The sequence below is a fragment of the Colletotrichum gloeosporioides genome (genome assembly GCF_011800055.1).
Source record: "Colletotrichum gloeosporioides strain Lc1 chromosome Unknown consensus_17, whole genome shotgun sequence".
NCBI lineage: Eukaryota > Fungi > Ascomycota > Sordariomycetes > Glomerellales > Glomerellaceae > Colletotrichum > Colletotrichum gloeosporioides.
The window spans coordinates 513,222-538,574 of record NW_025544662.1 but is presented as its reverse complement, the minus strand read 5'-3'; the positions used below and the strand labels follow the sequence as shown (position 1 = coordinate 538,574).

The 25,353-nt window shown below is 49.5% G+C and overlaps 12 protein-coding genes across 12 annotated transcripts; 6 read left to right on the top strand and 6 right to left on the bottom strand.

The window, feature by feature from the left end:
* Window positions 1–82: 82 nt before the first annotated feature.
* On the bottom strand, window positions 83–745 carry GCG54_00011055 (uncharacterized protein; the record flags this gene model as incomplete). The annotated part of the gene is made up of 1 exon (XM_045410965.1): window positions 83–745. The coding sequence occupies one exon, from the start codon at window positions 743–745 to the stop codon at window positions 83–85; it is 663 nt and encodes a 220-aa protein (XP_045268023.1).
* A 2,190-nt stretch (window positions 746–2,935) lies between these two features.
* GCG54_00011054 (uncharacterized protein) lies at window positions 2,936–3,766 on the top strand (the record flags this gene model as incomplete). The annotated part of the gene is made up of 2 exons (XM_045410964.1): window positions 2,936–3,296; window positions 3,348–3,766. 2 exons carry the CDS (start codon window positions 2,936–2,938, stop codon window positions 3,764–3,766), a joined length of 780 nt encoding a protein of 259 aa, XP_045268022.1.
* A 314-nt stretch (window positions 3,767–4,080) lies between these two features.
* Window positions 4,081–4,980, bottom strand: GCG54_00011053 (putative sterigmatocystin biosynthesis P450 monooxygenase; the record flags this gene model as incomplete). The annotated part of the gene is made up of 2 exons (XM_045410963.1): window positions 4,081–4,252; window positions 4,340–4,980. The coding sequence occupies 2 exons, from the start codon at window positions 4,978–4,980 to the stop codon at window positions 4,081–4,083; spliced, it is 813 nt and encodes a 270-aa protein (XP_045268021.1).
* A 21-nt stretch (window positions 4,981–5,001) lies between these two features.
* GCG54_00011052 (uncharacterized protein) lies at window positions 5,002–5,855 on the bottom strand (the record flags this gene model as incomplete). Its single annotated transcript, XM_045410962.1, has 3 exons — window positions 5,002–5,185; window positions 5,221–5,367; window positions 5,518–5,855. 3 exons carry the CDS (start codon window positions 5,853–5,855, stop codon window positions 5,002–5,004), a joined length of 669 nt encoding a protein of 222 aa, XP_045268020.1.
* A 1,017-nt stretch (window positions 5,856–6,872) lies between these two features.
* On the top strand, window positions 6,873–8,456 carry GCG54_00011051 (Ornithine aminotransferase car2; the record flags this gene model as incomplete). The annotated part of the gene is made up of 5 exons (XM_045410961.1): window positions 6,873–7,019; window positions 7,070–7,184; window positions 7,240–7,503; window positions 7,562–7,715; window positions 7,778–8,456. The coding sequence occupies 5 exons, from the start codon at window positions 6,873–6,875 to the stop codon at window positions 8,454–8,456; spliced, it is 1,359 nt and encodes a 452-aa protein (XP_045268019.1).
* A 1,132-nt stretch (window positions 8,457–9,588) lies between these two features.
* Window positions 9,589–10,920, top strand: GCG54_00011050 (uncharacterized protein; the record flags this gene model as incomplete). The annotated part of the gene is made up of 2 exons (XM_045410960.1): window positions 9,589–10,834; window positions 10,886–10,920. 2 exons carry the CDS (start codon window positions 9,589–9,591, stop codon window positions 10,918–10,920), a joined length of 1,281 nt encoding a protein of 426 aa, XP_045268018.1.
* A 398-nt stretch (window positions 10,921–11,318) lies between these two features.
* On the bottom strand, window positions 11,319–12,620 carry GCG54_00011049 (putative agmatinase 1; the record flags this gene model as incomplete). Its single annotated transcript, XM_045410959.1, has 4 exons — window positions 11,319–12,069; window positions 12,126–12,258; window positions 12,288–12,404; window positions 12,470–12,620. 4 exons carry the CDS (start codon window positions 12,618–12,620, stop codon window positions 11,319–11,321), a joined length of 1,152 nt encoding a protein of 383 aa, XP_045268017.1.
* A 659-nt stretch (window positions 12,621–13,279) lies between these two features.
* Window positions 13,280–14,521, bottom strand: GCG54_00011048 (putative transporter C11D3.06; the record flags this gene model as incomplete). Its single annotated transcript, XM_045410958.1, has 1 exon — window positions 13,280–14,521. The coding sequence occupies one exon, from the start codon at window positions 14,519–14,521 to the stop codon at window positions 13,280–13,282; it is 1,242 nt and encodes a 413-aa protein (XP_045268016.1).
* A 1,037-nt stretch (window positions 14,522–15,558) lies between these two features.
* On the top strand, window positions 15,559–17,494 carry GCG54_00011047 (putative MFS-type transporter; the record flags this gene model as incomplete). Its single annotated transcript, XM_045410957.1, has 6 exons — window positions 15,559–16,467; window positions 16,517–16,644; window positions 16,721–17,022; window positions 17,082–17,188; window positions 17,308–17,359; window positions 17,418–17,494. The coding sequence occupies 6 exons, from the start codon at window positions 15,559–15,561 to the stop codon at window positions 17,492–17,494; spliced, it is 1,575 nt and encodes a 524-aa protein (XP_045268015.1).
* A 1,053-nt stretch (window positions 17,495–18,547) lies between these two features.
* GCG54_00011046 (Aryl-alcohol dehydrogenase) lies at window positions 18,548–19,932 on the top strand (the record flags this gene model as incomplete). Its single annotated transcript, XM_045410956.1, has 3 exons — window positions 18,548–18,812; window positions 18,877–19,850; window positions 19,903–19,932. 3 exons carry the CDS (start codon window positions 18,548–18,550, stop codon window positions 19,930–19,932), a joined length of 1,269 nt encoding a protein of 422 aa, XP_045268014.1.
* Window positions 19,933–20,539: 607 nt separating this feature from the next.
* On the bottom strand, window positions 20,540–22,006 carry GCG54_00011045 (uncharacterized protein; the record flags this gene model as incomplete). Its single annotated transcript, XM_045410955.1, has 3 exons — window positions 20,540–21,548; window positions 21,612–21,695; window positions 21,753–22,006. The coding sequence occupies 3 exons, from the start codon at window positions 22,004–22,006 to the stop codon at window positions 20,540–20,542; spliced, it is 1,347 nt and encodes a 448-aa protein (XP_045268013.1).
* Window positions 22,007–22,655: 649 nt separating this feature from the next.
* Window positions 22,656–25,206, top strand: GCG54_00011044 (uncharacterized protein; the record flags this gene model as incomplete). The annotated part of the gene is made up of 11 exons (XM_045410954.1): window positions 22,656–22,687; window positions 22,767–22,882; window positions 22,935–22,969; window positions 23,103–23,354; window positions 23,405–23,531; window positions 23,792–23,918; window positions 23,972–24,026; window positions 24,093–24,349; window positions 24,412–24,890; window positions 24,939–25,082; window positions 25,139–25,206. The coding sequence occupies 11 exons, from the start codon at window positions 22,656–22,658 to the stop codon at window positions 25,204–25,206; spliced, it is 1,692 nt and encodes a 563-aa protein (XP_045268012.1).
* Window positions 25,207–25,353: the final 147 nt, after the last annotated feature.

The window sequence follows — 25,353 nt, the reverse complement described above, 5'->3', positions numbered from 1 at the left end:
TTCTCGAGTGACATATAACATATTCTGAAACATTTCCTCCCCGGCTGCGTCGAGATTTGGTAGCGAACCACCGGTATACAATCTACATGACGTTGGCAATGTTGTAGTCCGTGAGCTTGCCGAAGTCGTTGAACAGCTTAGCGGCGCTGAAATCGCACGTGTCCCCAGCGGCAAGGTGCTCTTTGACGTAAGCCTCCCAGTCCGATGACCCCTTCCCAGCCTTGATGAGTGTTTTCGCCACCTTGGCCAAGGTCTGCGTGCCCGTTCCAAGCGCGCCGCGAGCAACGCCGGCGAGAAGATCGAAAGTCTCCGTAGCGGCAATCTTGAAAACAGAGCAGGTGACCAACCCAAGGGCGGGGAGACCTTCGACGACGATCTTTTCGGTTATCCAGTTAATGACCGGGTCGTTGCATTTGCACTGTCCGAGATTGTACCGGTAGCCCTCCGGGTCAGGGAAGTCGCCCTTCGCAGGTCCGGAGCCGAGGCAAGTGACGCTGAACACCTTCTGATCCTTGGCCAGCTGCTTCGCCGGTGCGCACACGTCGGTGCACATGTTGGCGCCCCAGACGGCCTTGGCGGGTTTGTCCCTGCCGATATAGGCGCGGCAAAGGCCACGAGACTTGAGCTGAGCTGTGTCCTGAGCGTACACGTCCCAGTTGTTTCCTGGAGCCGGGGGCGGAGCCGCACGAATGGCCAGCGCAGAGACAATGGTGGGAATAATAGCGACTGCGGCGAAGAACTTCATTTTGGAAAAAGTACTATGGATTGTAATGGAGATCGGTGTGCTAGCGAAGATCGACGAGATAATTAGAAAATACTGGAAGAGCAGGAGACGAATTTGAGTGATTGTTTGGTTGAATGATAACTAAGGAAGGTTATGCGGATAACTAGAAGCTTTTGTATCAACGTCTCATGGTGATGTCTCGTCAACTGAAATCAGTCACGTCGCAGGGGAAGGATTAATCGACTAATTGAGGCTGTTCAGGTGGCCTCAGACAATCAGCTTACTTTCCGTGGCAGGATCAACACTGCCTTTTTCTCACGATCTAGACGAGTTGGATGGCCTGGACGGATGATAAGGCGGTGGCTGACAGTCTCCGTTGCTAAGCGGAGAAGTTGACCAAGCGCACCCTGCTGGCATTGAAAAGGCCTTAGACCGTTGAGGAAACCATTATTGACAACGGAATGCAGAGTATTCATCGGCTTGGACATTTCAGAGAGAGCTTGGTTCTCCGTTGCAGCCGCAATAGACTTAGGACTACGGTAAAACCTGTGGTACTGAGTGGAAGTTGTTGCCTTCCTTCGCTTTTCTCCGTACTAATAATCCCAGGCATACCAGACGCCGGGGTCCGCTCGGCTACGGGGGCCATCCGAATCTGTGCCCGTGCCCCCCCACGCCTCTCCGCTCCGATGATGGCCGGACTGGACCATGCCACCTGCTGGAATGCTGATGCAATCAGAATACGAATTCTGTTGATTTATCGCAGTCAAATTTTCTGTTCGCTATGTTGTGTTCGTTGCGAAAAACTTAGCAAGTCTGACAACACCGAAAACGCTGCGCTGAAACTACAGTCCAGCGCTTTATTTAGCATTCTCCGTTAAGCATGGCAATGTTGCTTCGTCCGCGTCGCACCCGAATAATAATGAAGAGGACATGGCTAGCACAATACAAGCAGTGACCGCAAATACAGTCCATCATTTTGCGCGTTACATCAGAAGCTGTGCGGGGTGAAAGCCTTGATGGCACTTAAATACCAGTGTGTGAGATGGCCAAAGACGGTTGTAAACAAACCTCACACACATGCATCCATCCGCCCTCTTTTCTCAAAGACACAAAAGCAAAAGAAAATCTCCTCGACGGGGAATTGAACCCCGGTCCCCGGCGAATCGTGTTAATGACAAGCCGATATCCTCACCACTAGACTATCGAGGATAGTGGATAACCCAAATGAGTTGTGGATTGCTCGCCCAGCATGCGACTTGTACGACCCGCATCGTGGCCAACCGAGACCGAATTTCTTAGGCGAGACACCACGAAAGATGAAGGAAGTGCGGTTCGCGACTCACTTACCATGTGGCTTATTCATATGAATTTCATGGGCGGGGCCACCGATCAAAGTTGCCTCATGCAAATTTCCAGGTCCTGCATCGTCACATCACTTGTGCAGTAGACGAGGCTTGGGACACCATGACGTGCCAGCCAAAGAGGCGCTGTCACATTCTTGGGAATATCAAATTGCGACGTAACATCTGCCGTTGAAGAGACGAAGCCGGATCGACAGTGTGATGAATTTAGATATAGGGTCTTCTTGGACCCTGATTTCTTCCTTTATGTTACGATCTTGGCACGTCTACGAATCGAGGCAATCTAGGTCTTCTTGCGGCCGAGTGACGAAGCTCGACCTAGGCTTGTCTCTGGATCGGCCATATTGAGTGCCCATCCTGTGTTGTGCCCGGTGAAAACGAAGGTTCGCTTGGCCGGAGTGAAATGCCGTGAGCCGCAAGCATACTCAGCCACCCATGCCCAGTCTTCTACAGTGAAAATCACCAGCCTAGCCATCTTCCCGGCTGTTGACTGAAAGGAGCTTTTCCGGCCGTTCAGGGTAAGAAGCGTCGTTGGAATGCCGCTTTGGGGCTAAGCGCACCCCGGAAACGGTCAGGGAGACAAAATCTCCGGACCTGTCTCGATTCTATCTTGGCGTCTTGTGAATGTCTTAGCCATGAAAGCCATAGCCACCGGCCACTGCCGCGGGACCCTAAGAGCGTCTGGCCCGCACGGGAGCGCGCCACGCCGTGGACCAAGAAAATTGTCTAGGACGATCATCGGCCGCTCGCAAGAGGCCTTGAAGGCGTCGAACGGTATATATGATGTGGTCGACGTTGAAGACTGAGGGGGGAAACAGACACTCCATCAACACAAGCCACCAAACACATCATGGTTGCCTTATCGATTGTGCTTGCCTTTTTTGTCTCAGGCTTGGTGACCGCGCAACGCTCTTCGCGAGGCGTATACACCAAAGGGATGTGGATGGTCGACAACAAATATGGTTTCCAGAAGAATTCATATTATGATTTCAGCAAGGCTACTTCGCTTCCCGCGGGCCTAAAAGCCAGCAACTACCCGGTCGACACGTACGTCTTTTCACCCGCGAACGTGATTGTTGGCGGGGGATACCTACAACTTTGGGTAAAGAACAAGTCATTCAGGTCGGCTGAGGTTACGACTACGTCAAAAATCAAGTATGCATCTGTTCGGACAGTTGCTATCCTATCCGAACCGGCCGGAGTCTGCAACGGTAACATCTAACCCTCCCTGTTTCCCAAGTTCTATCCTAACAGTAACACAGGAATGTTCTTCTATCAGTCAGATACCCAAGAAACGGACATTGAGTTCTTGTCGAATGGACAATCCAACAGCAACACTGATGCAGCTAGAACTGCCAACAACAAATCTGGAACGCGATATCTTTGGCTTTCAAATCAAGCCATAGATGGCAGTGGCCTGAAGACAACAAACCCTGTGGCTTTGCCAGCCAACCCGACGACCACCGAACACGAGTACCGCTTGGACTGGGTGCCTGGTAAAACCATGTTCTACATTGACGGCAAACTGGTCTGGACTTCGACGAAGAACGTTCCTTCGGTGGCCGGCACCTGGGTATTTAACAACTGGGCCGACGGCGATAAGTACTGGAGTGCGGGGCCGCCGTCCCAAGACGCGGTCTTCAGGATCAAGGAGATTGACATGTACTGGAATGCTGGCTGAGTGTATGGATTTACTCAGGATGGGTTCGGATATCTTGCTTGGGCGGATTTAATGATTAATGAGACATGACGATAGATAAAAGCGGAGCGTCGTCAAGTAATAATAATGCTAGCAACTGTACCTAAGTCTGATAAAAGAGCAAGCTTCCACGGAGCGTAGCAATGCTGGAAACTCACGACTGATACCTGCGAGTTTATTTGGAGACAAGATTCATATATACATAGCCTCGACTGTGAGACAAACGATTGAGCTGCGGGAGGGTATATCTATAGAGACCTCGTGTCTGCATTATATGATGAAGATACTTCAACACATTATGCTCCGGGTCCCCAAGGCACAAATTGAATCTTGCAGCACAAATCTCGCGGACGGGATGTCAGGACTTGGTCGTCCATCTCCATGCTTGAACGCATATCCGGTGCGGGTCTGGTGCGATACTTGGAATAGACTGCGTTCAAACAAGCTCTCATCTCGGCCACAGCAAGACTACAAAACGTACATCATGTTAGCAATCTGTACAATTCTCGCTTATGTTCATCTGAAAGCTGAATCATTTGAAATAGTCAAACTTACTGTCGGCCTATGCAGGTCCGCGGGCCAAGCCCGAAGGCGAAGAATAGCCGTTGTCGATCAGTGTGGCTTTCAGGATCCAGCCATCTCTCGGGAATGAACTCGGTTGCGTTCGGGAATATGCTCTCATCCAAACGGTGCATGCTATAAGAATTACACTCCACGATAGTATTCTCGGGGATAAAGTATCCATCGACGAAAGCGCCTCCTTTCGGCGCATAGCGTGGAAGAGGTAGCGTCCCCGGGGCGAACAGACGCAGACCTTCCTGGATGACAGCGTTGAGGTATGGCAGACCTTCAAGAGATCCTCCTATACCTGCTTCAGCGAGCTCGTGATGAAGTCTTTCGGCTTTATTTTGATGTTTGGGTTGAGACAATTCCCACATGAGCCAGCACAGAGTGTCGCCTGTGGTTTCGATTCCGGCGCCAATGTGATCGAGACACTCAGCTTCGGCCAGAGGCCTGCTGACGTGGCTTGATTCTAAAAGCTTTCTTGCGACGGTGAAATCAGAATGGTCTCCGGCTTCCAATGAGTTTTGCACAAATCTTCGCACCATACTACTTCCCCGCTCCAGGTCCGGGAACTTGGGAAACAGGGCTGCCCAAAGTGGCGCTAGTAACGGGAGGTAATGGGTCGAAAACATCACTACAGAATATTTTAGTAATTAGAACAGATCGCAAATTGTGCCCTGGCTCGAATAAGCGTTTGTTGGATATACCTTCACGAGTATTGGAATAAGACAGCAGTTGGACCATCTGCTTGTCACCAGAATCGAGTAGGGAGTCTGTTCTGTGAGGATGAAACAACATTCCAGTAACACAATCAAGAGCGTATGCATGCAAGTAAAACTGCAGATAGTCAGTAGGCAGATCATGCGGCTAACCTCAGGAAACCCACATAGATGTCCGCTGTATCTGATGCCGCACACACTGCCGCAAAGGTGTTGGCCCGCTCGTCTATCATCTCGGTAATTTGAGGCCGAAGAACCGATGAGTTTGAGTACCGATCAGCTAGATGGCGCCGTATGGTGCTGTGCTACAATCGATCAACTTAGCTACAGAGTGCGTCGTCTCCGGCCCCAAAGAGATCTTCATACGCTGTTATGATCAAGGGCAGTGAACAGGTTGCTTTAGAAGTCAGATCATGAATGGACAAGAGGAACCCCGAGGCTGGCACTCACATGTGACCGTCTTGCTCGAACAGAGAGTACAACTCTGTCTTTCGAAAATCTTTATTCCCAGTGCTGTAAATTTGCTTTGCTGCCGTGTAGCTTGCGAAAGAGACTTCGTTGGATGCAATTTGGACGACAGGACCGAACCGAAGATGAAGATTGTGGATCCACCTTCTTTTATGACCGAATAGTTCATGGTATTTGACGAATATGCCAGGCAATTTTAAGTGCCAGGGGCCTGGAATCTTGATTGTCGCTGGGAGGTTGAGATTCCAAACCCATAGCACAACGACCAAAGTACATGCGAGGACCAGGATAAGTTGCAGGGTCATCAGTTCCTGCGGCATAGTGTTTGCTGTAAGGACGGAATAAATTTGATGATGTAGACCTCAGATCCAAAGGAAAGGTTCGAGCAGTCCAAGAAAGAGGCTTTCTAGGCGACGAGGACCGTTTTGATTGCTGTTATTTGCTGTGTAGCTGGCCAAATCCTCGTCGCTGTCACTAAGTCCTATCAGCGTGCCTGTGGTAACTTGATAGCGGGCAACGCGGGATGTGAGATGGAATCCGAGAGCACCGACCGGACCTTCGATCAGAAGAAAATCTATCCGATGTTCTTACTTTAGTTCCAAGAGAAGATTCATGCATAGAACATGCACCGAGAAACGCCCATAAATTGACTGTTCGGCACGAGTCGCAGCTTAGTTCAACATGCTGTGATGGTGCACGCTGGTGGAGAAAGATGGAGCACGACCAGTCCGTTTTAGGCAACTTTTCCGCCGCAGTATCGATGCATCCTTGTGCTGTGGCCGCGTGACAGCGGCTGCGATTAAAAAAGGGCAGCTTTTCCGCAAATGAGGGGATTATGATATCAGGTTCTTTTTGACATTTCCAGCTTGTGCCAATCAAGTCATGCGTTTTTGAGGCAGGACCGTGATGCGAAAAATGCTCTGAAATATGGTGGCTGCTGTAGAATTCCGGGCACTCGCAAGCCCCCTTTCCGAGATGACGGCATCCTCGAGGCGGCAAACGTCCGTGCCTCTCCGAAGCAATTTGCAATCGTGAATCAAGTCCATTAGATTTTTGGCCGTAAGCTGAGGTAATATTACGTTTTGCCATTTGCATGTCACTATTTCGCAGTAAAGGGCCGCGGGGCTACTTTCGAGTGATGCTGGTGGTAAACTTTCCCGATTAGGACATTGCGATATGGATGTTTGCATCTGAGGCCCTCTTGATAGCACGAATGAGGCCAGTTTGAAAAGGGACATTATCGCGTGTAAATAGCTTGACCTCGTTTTCAATACAACATTTACCCATCGCCTCAGTTTGTTTCTGTCCGGTGAATTCGGTAGAGAAGTGTGTCAATCATGTCGAACAACATCGCAACAACGAAGCTCTCCCTCTCACTGCCGGCATCTGGACGTGCACTGGACGAGATTAACAAGCGCTACAGCGTTGGAGGGATTAACTCTTTGCCAGTGTACCTAGTCTCTGCACAAGGTTCTCGACTTCGTGTAAGACCTTTCCCGGACGCAGTGGCCCTTGTACTTGATACTGACTTCAGCTCAAGGATTCCGATGGGCGGGAGCTAATTGACTTTATCTGTGGATTTAGCGCCAGCAACCTTGGGCAATGTTACCCGAGGCTTTTAGAAGCACAGGTCAACTCAGCTAAGAAAAGTGAACACCATACTTCATCTGCGTTCTTGATCACCTTGTGCTGACTTGCGATTAGTCACCCTCGCCAACATTGCTGGCCAAGCGGAGGGATGGCCTCATCTAGCCAAACGCCTGTGTGATAAGTTTGGCTATGAAAAGGTGTTGGCTATGACAACTGGCTCCGAAGCTACGGACACGGCTTGCAAGTTGGCACGCGGATGGGGAGTCGACATCAAGAAGATCGACCCGAAAAAGGTCCTTGTACTCGGAACTTCAGATAACTACCACGGTACACTTTCCGGAGTGTGGCCTCTCATGGAACCGGAGGCTGGTTGGGAAGGTAAGCCACCGCATCGTATCAGCGCGTCACCGTATCATTGTAGTAACGTGCAGATCAGAATTCGCGACATTCAGCAAGAACATGACGAACATCAATCCTCAAACAGGCAAGGTTCTTCGCTACCTTCATGTTGAGGACTATGCAGAAATATTTGAGCAAATGCATGAACGCATCGCTGCAGTCATCATGGAGCCACTTCATGGACTTGCCAGGTGAGTTATCTTCCACACCTATACTTTAGACACATTCGACCAGTTTGGCTTACACTCCCAAGGTCTATGGAGGAAGAGATTGAGTTTTGCATCGGCGTTCGAAAGCTGTGCAAGCAGTTCAACATCCTCTTCATCGCAGATGAAGTTCGTATGGGTTCATGCAAGACCGGCAGGTTCTTGAGCTCTGACTGGATGGGACCCGAGCACAAACCGGACATGGTGACCATGGGAAAGTCCATCTCTGGAGGCGTGTGGCCAACCTCATTCGTGTTCGGTCCAGATGAAGTCATGAACAAAATGAAGCCATACCAATCGGTCAGCACATTTTCAATGTCTTCGATGGCTGTCACAGCTGTGACCACCGCACTGCAGATTTACGAAGAGGAAAATCTACAACAGCGGGCCCGAGATATTCACGCCAAATGGGTCTCGGAGACATCGACATGGAAATTCCCCTGGCTGCGTTATTGTCCGGCTTTCGGCGCCGACTTAAATATCTTACTTGACACCGAGTACGAAACTCGACCTGAGAAAGTCACTCCTCGGCGGTTTTCATTGCTGTGCGCCAGCAAAGGTCTCCTCGTCTTCCCCGGTCCCAATGGTCGCATTCGTTTGGGTGTTGCTTTGACCATCCCTCACGCTGATCTCTTTCAAGGATTTAAGGTTCTAAGAGAGGCTTTGGAAGAGTTACCACATTATGAGTATATCGAAGGTTCCGAAGAGACTAAGGGTGCTTTTTAAAATTCAACGGGCTGTTTTGAGACAGAAATTCATTGTATCCTTTGACGACTCGCATGATGTGTGGACATCGAATTCTAAGTTTAATCCCTCCCACCTCTTATGACCATAATTTGCAAAGTGTATCAAAGTATCATACATGCAGTACGAAATCCATCATTTGATTTCTAGAAATGGGGAATTTGCGAGCGTCCCAGATCCTGGACTTAAGGAGACGGGGCATTCGGACCGGTGCGTGTTACCTAAGCTTATCTAGAGACCTTGGCTCCGCACGGCCTCCATGGCCTTCCGGGCCGAGATAAACTTCTTTTCCCTGATTGTTGCCCCATCATATGCCAATCGAGCCGAAATCTTTTCTTCAACAATCCTCCCACAGAGCACGCCTGAAAGTGCAGAAATTCGTCATCAGTCACATTCTATTTGTCAAATATGCCAACCAGGCATAGCAAACGGACCAGAGGGGCATGTGCGCAGTGTGTTCGGAAGAAGCGAAGGGTACGTCTCTCCCGACAAATGGCTCCGTGGACCGACGGCTCGTTGGTCAATGACGCTGTCACCATGTACAACAAAACAAGGAGCTAATGTTATGGAATTGTAGTGTGATAAAAAGCGCCCCAAATGTTCACTGTGCTTGAAATCTCACCTGGCTTGTGACCTGGAAGTCTTCAAGATATGGACCCCCGGAGAGTCCGAGGATCAAGGGCCAAGCATGAGAACTCATATTGCCAGCGACAGAATATTTGAGAGCCCAAGCCCAAATTCTGGCCCAACGGCCCGCCCTTCATCCAGGGCCCTTCCAGTGGCTGGTCACGATGAAACTTCAACTGGTGATCTAGCCAGCGATCTCTGGCTCCCAACCCCCCGCACAAGCGACGGTGGGATTCTGGGACACGGTTTTCCCGCCAGTCAAGACGTCAATATCGGCGATCCTCACTTTGAGACATTTTTCACGGACGACAATGCTATTCCGAGTGGGGAATCAAATGGAGAGCTGGCTTCGAACGACGCATTAGTTTCCGTCTTCGACGATATACAACTGGAGACACAGCTCTTGGACTCTCCAGCCTTCGACCTAGCCCTTAACTCCATCCTAAATGATCTTGAAACGAGTTCAAGCTTGGTTTCTTATAATACAATGGCTGGGATCCATCAGGAATCCTTCCAGATGTCATTATCAATGACTCACTGTCCGATGCCTTGGCCCCCGGATATGCTCTCATCGCCTGAGAGGCGTTTCCTCTGGCAGTATTTCCTGCACATCACGAAGGATGGATTTCTGTGCCTCGACGAACAAAACCTATCTAGGTTCCAAGGATCTCAGGACCCATTTATAGCCACTATCCCACAAATGGCGATTTCGAACGAAAGTTTACGGTCCGCGGTCTTCTGTTTTGCTGCGTTTCAGTACAACACCAATAGGAGTGGCAATGAATTCCAGCAACTCGTTAGGGATTGCTCAAAAAGAGCTTCTGTTGCCCTGAAATCAAAAACGCCATCACTTGGTGCACAAAGCTGGTCTCTATTCTCAATCGTTGCATGCGGAATATTCCTACACCACTTTAGCCAGGATGACTCCGAAGAATATTTGCATTACGCAGGCACACTTGCTATCGGCTTTTCTACACGTCCACAATCCTCCTCAGATCTTCTCGCACCGTTCATCCAGCTAATACTTTCCATGTTGCGATGGAGTATTATATCCACCGTATGCTCATTTCAGAGTTCTCGAGAACCGGTGAGCGATAAGATCTACCGTGGGTTGGAGATGCGAAGAGAAGAGATTGAGCACAACTATCTACCTTCCTTCCGCGACTGGACAAATCACCCAATCTACGCATTTTCTCCTCGTCTCGTCAATCCCCTTCTTCGCCTAGCCAGGCTTCTCGACATTCAGAAGTCTCACTTGACCGTCAATCAATACATATCGGATGCATCAATGGGAATGGAAATGATAAAGCTAGAAGAAGAACTTCTTACCGCTAGAGAAGCTGATCTGGATCTTTCCAAAACAGGCACCACTGACCCCAAGGAACTGCGGTCTCTGAACGAGGCCATGCATTCAGCAGCATTCCTACTCTTCTACGCGCGCCTTAAAGGCATGCCGTTTACAGCTCCTCTGGTACGCAAGAAGGTGCAGGTTATCGTGTCCGAAATTGGGAAGATTCCTGTCACATCTCGTGTTTCTCATGCCGTTTTGTTTCCACTTTTTATTGCTGGCTGCGAAGCCGTCGAAGGTGAGGCGAGGAGAAGAATTCTTGAACGGCTTCGTACACCAAGGGGTCTTACGTACAATCGAAAAGATGTATGCCTCTCGTTGGAGCATGTGTGGCAAATACGAGACCTTGAACCAGGAAGCAGGTGGCCCGACTGGTTCTACAAATGTGAGTAAGCCGAACTGAGGTTGAGTAGAGATACTAACGACAGTGTAATAGTGGAACCGGACTTTTGCATCGATTCCTTATTCTAGGATAAATGCACAGAGAGAGGGAACCTACCAAAGCATTGTACTTCTCTGTCACTTTTAAATGCTTCGCATTGGGCAATCAACAGAAAAGGAGGTTTCTCTCCACTTCTTGAAACGCGTCACTGTGCAAGTGAAGCTTATTAGGTCGTTGAACAAGCTTTCAGTAATGGTCCATTCCGACCAATTTTCACATAAGTAAAGTACACCATTCACAAGTAACAAGTTACAAGTATCGGAACACATTGTTAAGTGTATTATTCTGCGTAATAGCGTTTTTACAGGCATCTGCATCTTGCTCCTGGTTCGAACACTCTTAGTCTAGCGTTGCAAAGTCCAGACAGAATGACACTAGTGTAATTAAACAGCAAGGGTTGATCTCCGAATAGCTTTTGAAGAGAGCTTTAGTCATCAGCCATTGTCATCGGACCTTTCCTCACAAAGATGCTCATGATCTCATAAATCAAATCTGCTGCCGCAAGCGATGTGACCTCAGCATTTGTGTCATACACTGGAGACACTTCAACGACATCCGCACCAATGATGTTGATGTCAGAGAGCCCTCGAATGATTGCGCGAAGCTCCCGAGTCGACCAACCTCCAGTCTCGGGAGTGCCCGTCGCTGGAGCAAAGGCAGGGTCAAGTGTGTCAATATCAATGGACAAGTAGACCGGCTTGTCGTTGCCGACACGCTCGATGATCTTCCTGACGATACCACGTGTGCCGATATCGTCAATCTCGCGAGCTTCGATACGCGCAAAACCACACAGCTCGTCTTCATCATAGTCTCCAAGCCCTGACAGAGTCGTACGAAGGCCAGCATGCATATTGCTTGAATTGGAAATTAGTCCCTCCTGATTTGCCCAGTAGAAGAAACTGCCATGCGTGATCTGCGCGGCATCTGATGGCGCCCCTGCTGTGGGGTTCCACGAGTCGAGGTGGGAATCGAAATGAATAACGCTGACGGGCCCGTAGACTTTGTGAATGCTTCGGAGAATTGGCAGAAGAATTGTATGATCACCTCCCAGTGTAAGAAGTCGAGGGATCGTTTTAAGAGGGTTCGGTCCAGCAGCTATCGATTTCGTGTACGCCGGGCGTTGGAGGAGGCTCGTATATCCATTTTCAATGTCCTTCATTGCAATCTCTTTGTCATGGCTAGTTTGATGTCAGACTCGATGTACGAATCATTTTGGTGTGTTATTACTCCTTACGGTGAAGCTTGAATATCGCCGCAATCCAGGGCTTGTCCCCAAAATTTGAGAGGATTCACGCGCTGAGCTCTGTGTACGGAGTCAGAGAAATTAACGGGCAGATATTGGCGGAACCTACACATTATAGCCTCCTCTAGTGACCTGTTAGCTCGATCAATTTACTGTCCCTAAGAGCGCAAGTTACTGACGCGAGAGTCAGGTGCCGAGAGGCTTGCCTAATTGCCGAAGGGCCAAATCGAGCTCCTGGCCGGTAAGTAACACCGCTATCGAAAGGGATTCCTGACATTAAAGTCAACGATACACCCAATTATAAAATGAAAGGGGCCATGTATTGAGATACGTACCGACAGTGGCAATATCGAAAGCAACAGACTCATCCTTAAGGCAAGGGAGGTGAGGCAGCAGCCCATAGGTTGTGATACCCGCAAACGCAGAGTTGTCCTGCAGTAAGTCAGCAATGTTCTTGGGTTCCGCTCTTGGTAGAAAACCGTACATATTCGTAGTTTTGAGGTATCACGGCGTCGTCATTGCCCTGCAGCGGTCTTTGCACCACATGGGCGAGTGATCCAGCCACCAAGAAACAATAGTAAAACGTTCTAAACATTTTTTTCTTCGTAGATGAAAATGTCGCAAAGACCCCGGAAATTCTTTTCACTGGCTGCTTTTCGTTCGAATTTCGTGGAAGTTGTGTCTTATGGCTGATGGTTTCATCGTAGGGATAGGTGGAAACTAACCACGACAGGAAAGTTATCCGCAGGCCCCACCACAAGAACCCGAGTATCCGAGAGCTGCCGACCATGATTTCGACCGGGTAATGCACATGCCTAGTAAACATGAGAAGCCGAGTGTGCTGTCACAGACGCCTGTGGGCTTGGAGTCTGTGTTGGATCAGTTCGAGGGCACAACAGGGCAGTCAATACAATGAGAGTCATAGGACAGAGGTTCATATCTGCCAAGAGTTGCAGAGCAGAGTGGTCTCCAGCGCCTCACAGACCATAGATCACGCTTTCATAGAGCAAAAGAGACAATTTGATCCAAACAGGATCTGAGTTACATACATTCATTCCAGAGGGAAAATCGAAATAGTTAGTGCACAGCCCGAGCAAGAGTTCCTGACAAAATTGCATGCGCTTGTCGTGATGGATTATGACTAACTAGGCACCTATCCTCTGAAATGCTTTCTTGATCTCATCATCCCAGTTGCTGAAAAGAATGACAGCAAGTTCCAAACATGCGACTAAAATCATGCCCACCGTCTGTCCTACCCAGAGTCCCGAGAGTTCCCATCCTGAAAAGGCCATCCAAGTACCAAGCGGCAGCGCGACAACATAATATGAGAGAGCGTTGATGGTGGCGCCAACGTTCTGCTTTCCCATCCCACGAAGTGATCCTCCACAGCTCCCATTGAGTCCGTCGAATATTTGAAATAAAGCCACCCATGGCAGTACCCCTGCTGTGTATGATATCACCGTCTCATCAGGTGTAAAGATAGCAGCAAATCGAGATCTGCTGGCAATCAACACAATCATGACAGAAGTAGCCGCAGCTAGAGTCAAAAATATCGCGACTCTGACGGATCTGATGGAAGCGGTTTTGTCTCTGAGGCCAAGCAGCCCGCCGACTCGGATACTGGTTGCCACACCGATGCCAAATGGGATGGTAACGAGGACCTGATCTGCGGTCATGAGAACGCTTTGTGAGGCCAGCGGCAGCGGGCCAAGGCGGCCAGCAACAAGAGCAACGATCTCGAATGCCCAGAACTCCGTACCCAAATGAACAAACCCAAGGAAAGCAAGACGGGAAAAGGCTGGCAGGTTGTCAAGACAACATCTATCCCAACCGTTCCAGCACTCGTACCCCTCGACGATCCATGTGTAAGAGAGAAGGCCAAAGAAAGAAAGCCAGTACCCGATACCAGTTGCCAGTGGGGCTCCCATCACACCAAAGCCTGAAAACTTGATAAACCAGTAGTTCAGACCAGCACTGATGGGAGAGGTGACCAGGAGGACGTAGGTCGTTGGCTGCACAATTCCTTGAGCTTGCAAGTATTTCTTGAGTATTTCGAAGTAGATGTACCCAAGACCACCGGGAATCAGATGCGTCAGGAACCTAGCCGAATCATGCGATAGTGATTTGTCTTGGCCGAGAGCGACGAAGAGAGGCTCGGCATACACCCAGATAAGTGCCACCGGAATGAAGAACAATGTGAGAACAATCGTGGCTCTTTGTAGGAGGATGCCTGTGTAGTGCTTGTCGCGGCCAGTGAAAGCGGTGGAGGCAAGGGTATCGAGAGCAGTCGAGCCACCCATTCCGACGAGCCATCCAGTGCATGTGCTGAACATGTATGAGAAGGCGGCAACTGATAGACTCTCGGGATAGAATCGCCCAACGAGCATCATTGAAACGGTTTGGAAGGAGTTTTGCAAGAGGTATGCAGCAATGACCGGCAACGACAACTTAAGCAAAAGAACGGCCTCTTTGAACCCAATCTTGCTTTCTTGTAGTAGGCCATATCCACACCTGCCGGTTGGGTTCGACGAAGATGTTGGTGATCGTGGTCGTAAGAGTGTTGTTCGCTCAGTAGGGTCGTTTGCGCGTTGATCGGGGTGCATCGCTCCTGGTTCTGTAAGACTCACATCTTAAGTCAGCAAGAGTTTTGTGAACTGTGAAAAGAAGCCTACCTTGGTACTGTTTGTTCTTCATAGTTGAACGTTTGTTGTAAAATATTTCCGTTGCACTGTCCTAGTTTGAACTAAAGGCTTGAACTGGTCAAAGTTGAATCAACTGCTGGCACACGAAAGACACTGGAATCAAAAAGTCAAAAATCATTCGCCGCTGCTTGTTCGAATAGTTCTCTCAGCACATGGCGCTGTGTTCACCTCAACCCTTGACATGGACCGGGGAGGGGCGGAAAACTTGCCCATTTAGGAAGAATCCAATTCAGTCATGATGCACCAGCCCGTCTATGCGGCCATGTACGCACCCACTAACATGGGGTGCGCATACTACCTTCCATTAATGTTGTGCACCTAATTCATGGATAAAATCCTCAAAAGAGCCAATTTTCCGCTCATGCGGATCAGCATAAGCCGCCGGCCACCGGCCACAGGCCACAACTAGTTGTCACAAACGTCCAACATCAAGCATGTGGGACGGGGCAGGCCGGCTGTTCGCGAGCGTCCTTCAGAGATAGCATATCATTTTATCGCGCGGAGAGATATGCGGATGTCATTTGCCGGCACTGGTTACGTAGAATGTCGGCAGCTTATCGAGTGCAAGCATCATATCTGATGGCAAAATGCACGGGATAGCTAGAGACTAGAGAGTTGAAGAGTGGCAGGTTGGCTTTCGCAAGTCTCCTGACATGAATCAAATGTCACCCATGAATTCTCTCAATGACGTTTGCCTCCATACCATCTGAGCATACTCTATGATGTCGAAACTTCAAGACCACAAGACCACACACGATCACCCCATCAAGGTTATGAAGGACGATGGCCAGGTGACTGAAGCCCTCCGGAGGGAGGGTGGGGATGGTCATGTTGCGACGCCGGCCGTCCCGGCATCTGGACGAGCAATCTTGGTTGACCCACGCGGCCTACCTCTGGTCCCGCAACCGAATTCAGACCCGTTGGATCCCCTGAACTGGTCAAAGTCAGAAAAGGCACTTATCTTATTCATTGTTTGTTACGCCGGCTTCTTGTCCATTTACCTGACAACCGCACCGGTGGCATCATTTCCACTGCTCCAAGAGCATTTCAACATCAGCTACTCCGAGGTCAATTGGTCCTTAGGCGTCCCGGCTCTGGGTCTTGCTATCGGGATCTTGCTCTTTGCAGGGTTCTCGGATGTCTGGGGTCGTCGCCCTGTTCTGCTGGGCACTACTCTAATCGCTCTGGTAGCCACCGGCTGCACAACGACTGCCAATTTGCCCTATGGGGCATATCTGGTGCTCCGCCTCCTTCAAGGAATTGGCGCCGGACCAGCGCTTAACGTAGGCTTTGCCATTGTTCAAGACGTCACGTACGAACACGAGAGAGGGTTTAAGACTGGTCTTTGGATCTTGTCGATCGATGTAGGAGGGATGATTGGTGCCTTTCGTGAGTTTTGCTTGGAGTTTAACGGAGTAGTAGATCTGATCCTGAGCATAGTGGGAGGGTTTGTTGCCGACGCTGGGATCTTGTGGGTGCAGTACCACGTTGCAATTGCATACGGCGTTCTCCTGCTGCTCGAGGCTTTCCTCTTGCCAGAAACATTCTATCCACGGGACTTGATCTCTGATAGCGTCATGCTGGGCAGAGAATTGGAAAGTGTCAAAAGAACAAAGAGTTTGAGATTCTGGGTAAGCTTATTCACAACTAAGCTTCTTGACTATACTCATGGTTTGGTAGAAAGTACAGCAGCTTCAAGTCGGATCTAGAAGGCGGACTTTCATGACAGCCATTCGATTCATGAAACTTCTGACACAACCTCGACTCATGTGTGCCATCATCCCCTATATATTCTTCCAGTATTGGTGGTTAGTAATGCTACAACACGGACTTCTACGGAGTTTGTCCCAAACTTGGTGGGCTTCAACTGACAAGCTTTTTCAGGGTCGTATCTATTCTCACAATGGGGCCAGTAGCATATGCGCAATACAGCACTCAGACTCAAGGCCTGCTTTGGCTTGGCCTCATCTCTGGCACTATCACCATAGAAATCGTGTGCTCAGGTCGAATGCTCGACAATATCGCTTCACGGCTTGCAAAAAGCAACAACGACATCATGACGCCTGCTATGTACCTATGGCTTGCTTATCCTGCAACTCTACTCGGGGCGGGTGGATGCATCTTGTGGGGACTATCAATTGATCGTCATTGGCATTTTATGGTGGACGAGCTAGCCTTGTTTATCTGTAAGAATGGCAATGTCCGTCTTCCTGCTGTGGAAATGTCCCGCTGACTTACTGCGCAGTTGCTGCAGGATTGCAGATGGGAAACGTAACAGTGGTTACGTACGCAATTACGGCGTTCCCAGACAGCGTTCTGGAAGTAATATCCTTGTACGGAGTTCTCTACAATGTAAGCACGTAACATCCCTTCATGTGCATCTGAGAGATTGCCATTGTGGTGGCGGTAGTATTGTTTTATCGCCGGCACGTTCTTGAATTAAACAGAGATGTAACTTGAATGTCTTACAGGTTTCCGCATTCCTCGTCCCTTGGTTCATCAATGATTGGGTAGAAGCTCTAGGTATGGTAGCCTATGGGCTCCTTGGTTCGTCGTTTACATGTACTGATGGATGTTTCAGGCTTTACATGGAGTTTTGCAACACAAGGTCTTATCACTCTTTTGGTAATTCCAAGCGTCATGATACTTCAGATGTAATGACAGTTGAACACCGGGCTACGACGATGCAGTGCAGGACTGCAGGTTTGCGTCATACAGAACTTTGAAGGACTCCGACTCACTTTACTACCCGAACGGCACCTCGGTCCGTCGTTCGTGCTATTCTCCTCACTTGCTTGTAACAACATAACAAACTAGTCTATTGGTTCGGGTCCATAAGTACAGCTGATCCGCCTGACATGACTGTAACTCTCCGCCGAGGTAGTGAGGCTTACCTACGATGGTTGAGGACCAATGGTCCTGCAGGTGATAACGATTCGTTACATCGTCTGCGGAATGTGCATTGGCCAAGTCCTCCTAGCTATCCGGTAGACCCGGACCCCAGTCTCGGCAGTACGGGTATCGGTTGGACGATGCGGCTATGCGGTCACCTGCAGGACTTTCGCTCTCATTAGTTCTTTATCACAATAGTCAAAGAGATAGATGATGGTTTGGTTTGGTCAGAAACACAGTGTTTTAAAAGTTTCCGCCCCATTTCCGACCTCTGCGGCGCTGCATTCCGATTCCAAACTTCCGAGCCCCTGTTCCGTCGAGTTGTCCCCCTTCGCAACAACCTGAAAGTCGTCCCAACCCACATAAAGACCGGACGTTTAATGCTTTCCCACAGTCGGTGGCACAGATCTCGTCCAATTGTCTTCTTCTGCACCTTATGCTTCCAAACTATCATGCCGTGATCTTAGCCGTTAACTGTCCTTCCCCGCATCCCCCGCAAAACCGGAAACTCTCGTGCTGGGTCTACCAGGCCTCTCGAGCTGCAAACCGGGACCCCACGTATCCACTGGCATGGGGTTGCCGAGACCGAAAACGGCGTCAGAGGGGTTGGAGAGAGTTCCGACGTTTGGACCAGTATCAGGTCTATGGGCCAAGACAGACGTGGCGATAAGGCGGCCGCCTGTCAGTCGGCATTACTATTCCGCTGCTGCATACTTGTTCCGTACCTACCGTTCGTTTAAATAGAAGCAAATATCGACGTCTGCTTCGTTGGCCCATCTGAACCATCCTATCTTATTTCTTAGTACCTGACTTGACAAAATGGCTACCATTCCCGCGACGCAAGTTGGAGTGCCACGTGGTGGCTTGAAGGCGGACGCCAATGCCGAGCATGTTGAGCATGTCGAACACATCGAGCGTGCTGCTAACCAGACTACCAATGCTTCCAACGCTAGCGACCTGAAGAACATTGAGACAGTAGGGTATGTCGTGGAGGAGGTCAACGCAGACTTCAAGCTCGTCCCAGTCATACTCGACGAGATCCGACCCAATGAGGTTTTGGTAGAGATGAAGTACAGTGGCGTCTGTAAGTTGAGATTCCTTTCTCATATGCGACGTAGCAGTCAATGGTCTCATCATCTATGCTCCAGGCCACACAGACGTCGTGACCCAGAAGGGAGGCTTGCCCATGATTGAGTTCCCAGCCATCTTCGGCCATGAGGGAGCTGGTATCGTTCGCGGAATCGGCAAAGACGTCAAAATCAAGGATCTGGCTTTGGGCGATAACGTCCTGCTGTCCTTCACGAGCTGCAACGCATGTGACACTTGCGCCAGTGGCCACACGGCTCTTTGCCCAGAATCTTCGAAACTCAACATTGGATCCGTCCGTAGCGATAAGAGTACCCCGGGAAGGCTCGCCGACGGTCGTTCAGTGAGAAGTCAGTTCTTCGGGCACTCGTCTTTCTGCAAAATGTCTGTCGTCAACGGTCAATCAGTCGTCCGTTGCCCGGAATCGGCAGCAGCAAGCATGGAGGTTTACGCCCCACTCGGATGCGGGCTCCAGACCGGCGCCGGAACTGTCTTGAATATGATCAAGCCAAAGAAGACAGACTCCATTGTCGTCTTCGGCCTGGGAAGCGTCGGTCTCGCTGCTCTGATGGCGGCGAAGTACTTGGAGGTGGGCCAGATCATTGCCATCGACATCGTACCCGGCCGTCTCGAGTTAGCCAAGGAGCTTGGAGCTACTCACACCTTCAACTCGAAAGAGAGCTCAGATATTGTTCGTGATATCCAGAAGGCTACCGACGGAGGTCCCATGTATGCGATCGACTGCACCGGCGTTCTGAAGGTCATTGAGGACATGATTGCATGCGTCAGGCCTCTTGGTACTGCAGTACTTGTCGGCGTGCCACCGCCAGCGGCTGACATCAAGATTGACGCACAGGCGTTCTTGTTGGCAAACAAGCGACTCATTGGTGTCATTGAAGGCGACTCATACCCCCCAGACTTCATTCCAAAGTTGATTTCAATGCACCAAGAGGGAAAGTTTCCCATTGACAGGCTATGCAAGACGTACCCGGCCTCTGAGCTCAACCAAGCAATTCATGACATGCACACCGGCCAAGTAAGTACAATCAGATTTCATACAATGATTCAGCCAGCTGATCACTTTGAAGGTTATCAAGCCCGTAATTCATTGGACGTGAAGGTTTTCGGAGGCGGGACGGATGGTGGCGTTCTGTTTGCGGATCACAGTGGCAAGCGGGAGGGAAACCTGTGGCTTTGAGCCAAACTATTTACTGCAATTCCTGCGCCCAGAAGAGACGTATTGCTGCATCCTCCAATCGACAATGCCAAGAACAACATGATGCTTCCCATGTTGCCACAGTCCGCCTCGCGTCTTCTTGTTTCAGCAAGCCGTGTCTCATTTCGGTTTTGTGGGAAGCAAATTCCGCACACGACATTGATCTCGTGCCGTGTCTCACCCATAGACTCAAGAGCCGAGACAGGCGGTCGGGAAGAAACGAATGAATACGCCAGGCCCTTTCCCTTCTCGGTTGCGACTTGATGATGGTTTCAAAAAGGGTTCGCATAGATGGGCAGCCTGGATCCCAAAGTTTCCCAATTTCATTCATGCCCAAGGTCCCCAAGTGTGACTACGTATATCATGAGACCGAAGTTAGTATCCGTGCAGCTCCCAATACAGAGTGCGAAGGATACCCACCAAGCGTACTTGTAAAGTTGTGATTCAAATTTCGAGCGGTAAATGTATGCAGTCTTGTGCTAGAGTCCTTCTAGAATTTGCTACAGTACCTAAATTGCCTTTCGAAGCGCCTGTTGGGCCTGAGAAGGAGATATGCCCAACTGAAATCGCCGCTCATTCTTCTTGAAGCCCTCCCAGTTGAGTTTTGCTATCGCCATGATCGTATCTTTCTCCATGAAGTCACCATGAACCCATAGCCCACAAATCTTCTTCCTCTGTTCATCGATGTGCTGTTTCAATTTTGCCTGTAGACCTGCAGCCGTCTTGCGTGGCTCAATCCATCCGGTCTCCGTATATGGATCATGCTGAAGTGAGGCGGCAAGAACGACGGCCTGGTGCTTACGCGGGGATGTGTGAAGCTCATTTTGAATCTTCTCCCACCTTTCGCTGATTAGTTCGTCCAGTACGTATGGCGTAGAGAAACGGGCCAACTGCCATTTTGGTGGCTGATAATGCACTCCCCAATGGTCCCCATGGTCGGGGTCACCGGTCTTCCACCCACAGGCAATTACCACCTTGCCACGAGCAGTGCTAAGCTTCGGCCAGGTGTTTCCAGTATAGTAAACTTCGTCTTTGGTGATCGCCTTCATATACTCGTGGAAGCCGGGCGGGATTGTATCGTCATGAGTTGAGGACCCCCCTCCTCGCCAAGGTTTGGCAGAGTCCAGGACTTTGACGCAGGAGGATGACCAATTGAGCGACACAACGACGGTCTCTGTATCGTGTTTCTTTACAAACCTCTTTACAGCATCCAAAGCATCTTCCACATACGTATTTGCGATGGTCAAAGGCCCATGTGAAACGAAATTGTCGACCCCGCAACAGATGTCAAGTAGCCGTATCCCCTTGTTCAGCTGCTGGGAAATCGAATCGTCGTGGTGTTTGTGCATTTCTTTGATTTTCCCAATGAGGCCGTCGGTTTCGGGTTCAATATGCACATCCGCGTCTTCGATATTTGAGGTAGAAGCACAGCTGTAGCGAGTTCCTGGGAGTGTCACCTTGTCAAGTGGTAACTCATCGCTAAGATACTTCATCCACGAAGTTGAGTTCAGTTGAGGCCTATTGTAATAGGATGGTAAGCAAGTTACAAGGAGTGCAGAAACAGTAAACGGCGGCTCTTACTGTGCTGCGAAGGAGACACCCTTCTCTTCGTTAAACTTGCACGCATCTGGCTCTGTTGAATTTGACAAAACCCATAGGCTGTGACTGTGGGCAAACTGTTATCAAACTGTCGAAGTTCTCAGACTTTTCTGAATAACTTACTTGTCTTTGTTTACCGAGGAGTTGATGTAACGGAAAGTACCATGTAGGATCACACACAGTCCGTAGTTGTGACTACCCTTACCCCACATGTTATGGGGCTTCATTCCTCCCTGGTCGAAGTGAGCGTGTAGAGTGTCGCAGGAGAATTCGATTTCTCCCTTGTCACATTTCCAGACAACCACTTGGTGGCCCCGCCATTTCTCTGCCTCTCTTTGGAGGAAGGATGCTAGGGGGGACTTGGAACCAACAGCCATGATTGAAGCAAATCTGTTGCGAAATTCGTGGTCGGATTGTTTGCATGCGCGTGGTGATCCGAGTCTGCCATTCCACTTTTCCATGTCACATTATATACTTCATCGCAAACTCTAGATTTGGCGATGTTTCAAGCCACGTGGGACAAGATCGCTTTCTGAGACATAAGAGCTCTGCATCCGTGGGACTACCTGCTCTTGTGGCGTCCTGTCAAAGCCTAGGCCAAATACTCACACTGTACACAACGGCGGAATATACAAAAGCGGACAAGACCATGTGTCTCATTCCGAACGCGCTCTTCAGCTCAGCCATCTTACCACCACGTGAACGAAAACATTGACAGTTTCTTCTCGCAGTCTGGGCTTTACTTGGTGATACTTAATTACTGCATGAACTGTCAAAGTCATCGTATGCACGTTCGAAGAAGATCGAGTTTGCCCTGTTCACTTATTCGTCCCAGCCTATTGCTATTGGGCATTTTGCAGGGTTTCCAATTGGGTCAAAATGCAAAAGAACGATGTATGTCAATATTTATGCTGTACTTCTGCGGTCATGATACTGATTTTATCCTAGAATCCCGGGGCCATGTTTGGTTCACCCTCCAGCTCGTATCTTGACTTGAAATCCAGACCAAGCTCAATCACTCAAGACATGCTCAAGATGGAAATGACAGAGAAGATTATGTGAGTTTTCGTCATCCTCACTTTGCTCAAAAATGAATGTCGTTCAAGATGGGTCTGACTTGGTTCAAATCAACAACAGTTCTCCATCGAATCTCGAAGTAAAAGATTGGAACATTATCATGAAGAACTGCAATGTCATGCATGGCTGGTACACCGATCCCCAGACTCACCAGATCAAGATGGCTCCAAAACCAGGTAATACCACATCCAGGCAGAAACGGGCTGGCGCTGACATGGTGTAATGCAGCTTTTATCTTGAGAAAGGGACTCAACAATTCCCAGGTATGTTTCGGTCTATGAGATTGATCTCATGTATGCATCAATATTTCAGGGTTTTGTTGCAATTGTTCCATGTTCTACTTGTTATCTTCGATGGCTCTCGATAGGCTGATCCAAGCGCCCGGCGGCCAAATAGACACCTGACGGCGGTGCCATCCCGAACTATTGCGTCAACGACGGCAGCAAAATCGATGTTATCGACGTTGAAGAAGGAGTGAGAGAGTCCATGGTGCAAAACAGCTTCGCCAAATCGTCGGTCGATGCGAAATTGAACGGTGGCTATTCCAAAGTGAGCATTGGCATGAGTGCAAACACTCTCTTGCAAATGCAGAAAGGACAAGAGAAGGGTAAGACGAAATCAAACAAGACTTTGGTTGGACAGTACAAGGTACGTGACTCTGGGCTTTTGCTGAAAGCGAGGATGCCAATTTATATTAGCTGCCACGAGCCACACTATTTCTAACCCCCGACGACCTTGAGCCGACTCCTCAACTCATGAAGGAGCTTGAAAAGGTCAAGAAAGAGAACACCCTCGTGAACATCCGTAAATTTCAAATGACATTCGGTGTGCCCTGAAACCCAACTTTCGACCAATTTCTGGGGCCCAGGCTAACTGAATATGCAGGGGAATTCTTCGCACATGAGGTAACCATCGGCGGAATGCTGACCTCAACACAAACTCGAGAAGCGAGCGAGCAGACCTTGCAGGAAAAGTCGAAGCAAGATTTCAAGCGAACTATTGGCCTCGCAATCTCCTCGGCAAGTTCATCTCTTTTCAACGACGCTCATTGCTGAATCTAACATCCTTTTCATTGTAGCCCATAGATGCAGGGGGCGGCTACACTCGTCAGGAGTCCCAGGACACAGATCAAAGCAACAGTTATGGTAGCAGGAATGATAGTGAGCAGGTGGTATTTGAAGCCATTGGAGGCAATACCATCCTAGCATCAAGGTGCATCAATCTGGACATCCCACTATCCTGTAGCGTTGCTAAAACAAAGACAGTCCTCAGCGTTGGTGTCAATCGGTGACTAACCCCGAAAATTGGAGGGTTATCGAAGTGTGTCACTCCTTACCGCGAGAATGACTCAGTATGTCTAGAGATCACTATGCTAATCCTTTGCAGAGAGCCGACTTGAAAAGCATCGTGGAGTCTATGTCTGGGTGTGAAGTGTCAGAGTTGAAAGGTGTCGTCAAACTCTTCTCAAGCGCTAAGTCGGAAGAGCACATGTCCGATCACATTGACGTCACCTCGAGCGGTGAATTGTTTGCTCAACTTCGGTTGAGAACCAAAGCAGATGACAAAGATCAATACCTCGTTCACGATGATTCGGTAGCAGTCCAGCTTGACAGTGTTGGTGAACAGGCCGTCGTGCCCAATAGGTAAGTGAAAATCTTCAACATGACATGTAAAATCTTGCCGGAATGCTGAGACCTCCAAACAGGTTCTCGGGGCCTCAAGTGATGTCTTACGATCATGCACGTTGGGGAAAGAACCCCGACTTTGGAATCTGGACTATCAAGAATCGTGACGCGGGTCATGTGAGTACCATCCTCTATGAACGCCCCGCGGTATCCCTTGCGCCGACTTCTGACACTTCTGTTTCCCCGTCACAGCTGCGTGATGGATCTGCTGTCACCATCCGCACTAGAAGAAACCGCTACCAACCTCATTTTCAACCTCATTTCCTGTCCGTTCTTCGCACTTCGGCTGGCTTCTTTACGCCGTGCATATCAACCTCCGGACACGAACCAGTCTGGAGGATTCGAATTGCGCCAGGGACCAAGAAGACCCTGCCCCTACTTTCTCAGACCAAAGATGATTTGCTTAAGGACGGTAAATTGTTCTGCTTGACGTTCGAATTCAAGGACAATCCGCACGGCTACCGCGACTTTGTGCGCGATGCTCGTGGCTTCAGGAACCGTACGTTTCCGACAGTGCCCCACAAACGCCTGGTACTCGTCCAACCAGCGGGGACTTCTGAGGCGTGGAAGAAGCGATCATGCTTGCTACTGGATGACGAGGTATTGTCTGAAGGGAAGATTTCCCGCTCTTTGAAAGTGAACGGGTGTGAATTCGGCGTAAGCATTGCATCGTTTTGGATTGACCAGCTTGGTAAGTCAACCCCGGTAGAATCGCTCTCTCTCAACTCTGCTGACAGACACTTCCAGCATCGGACGGTACCGATGAGGATGATGACCGTTTGTTGGAACCATTTCCCAAGGTGGAGGAGCCTTAAGGGAACGAAGAAAGCAGTCACGCGCTTATGGGAGAACATTGAAATAATTCGCGCCGCTCGTTTATTTGTTAAGCTGTATCAATCATGGAGAACTTGGCAAACTTGACTTTGCAGACTTTAGAGATTCCATAGACCAATTAATGGCAA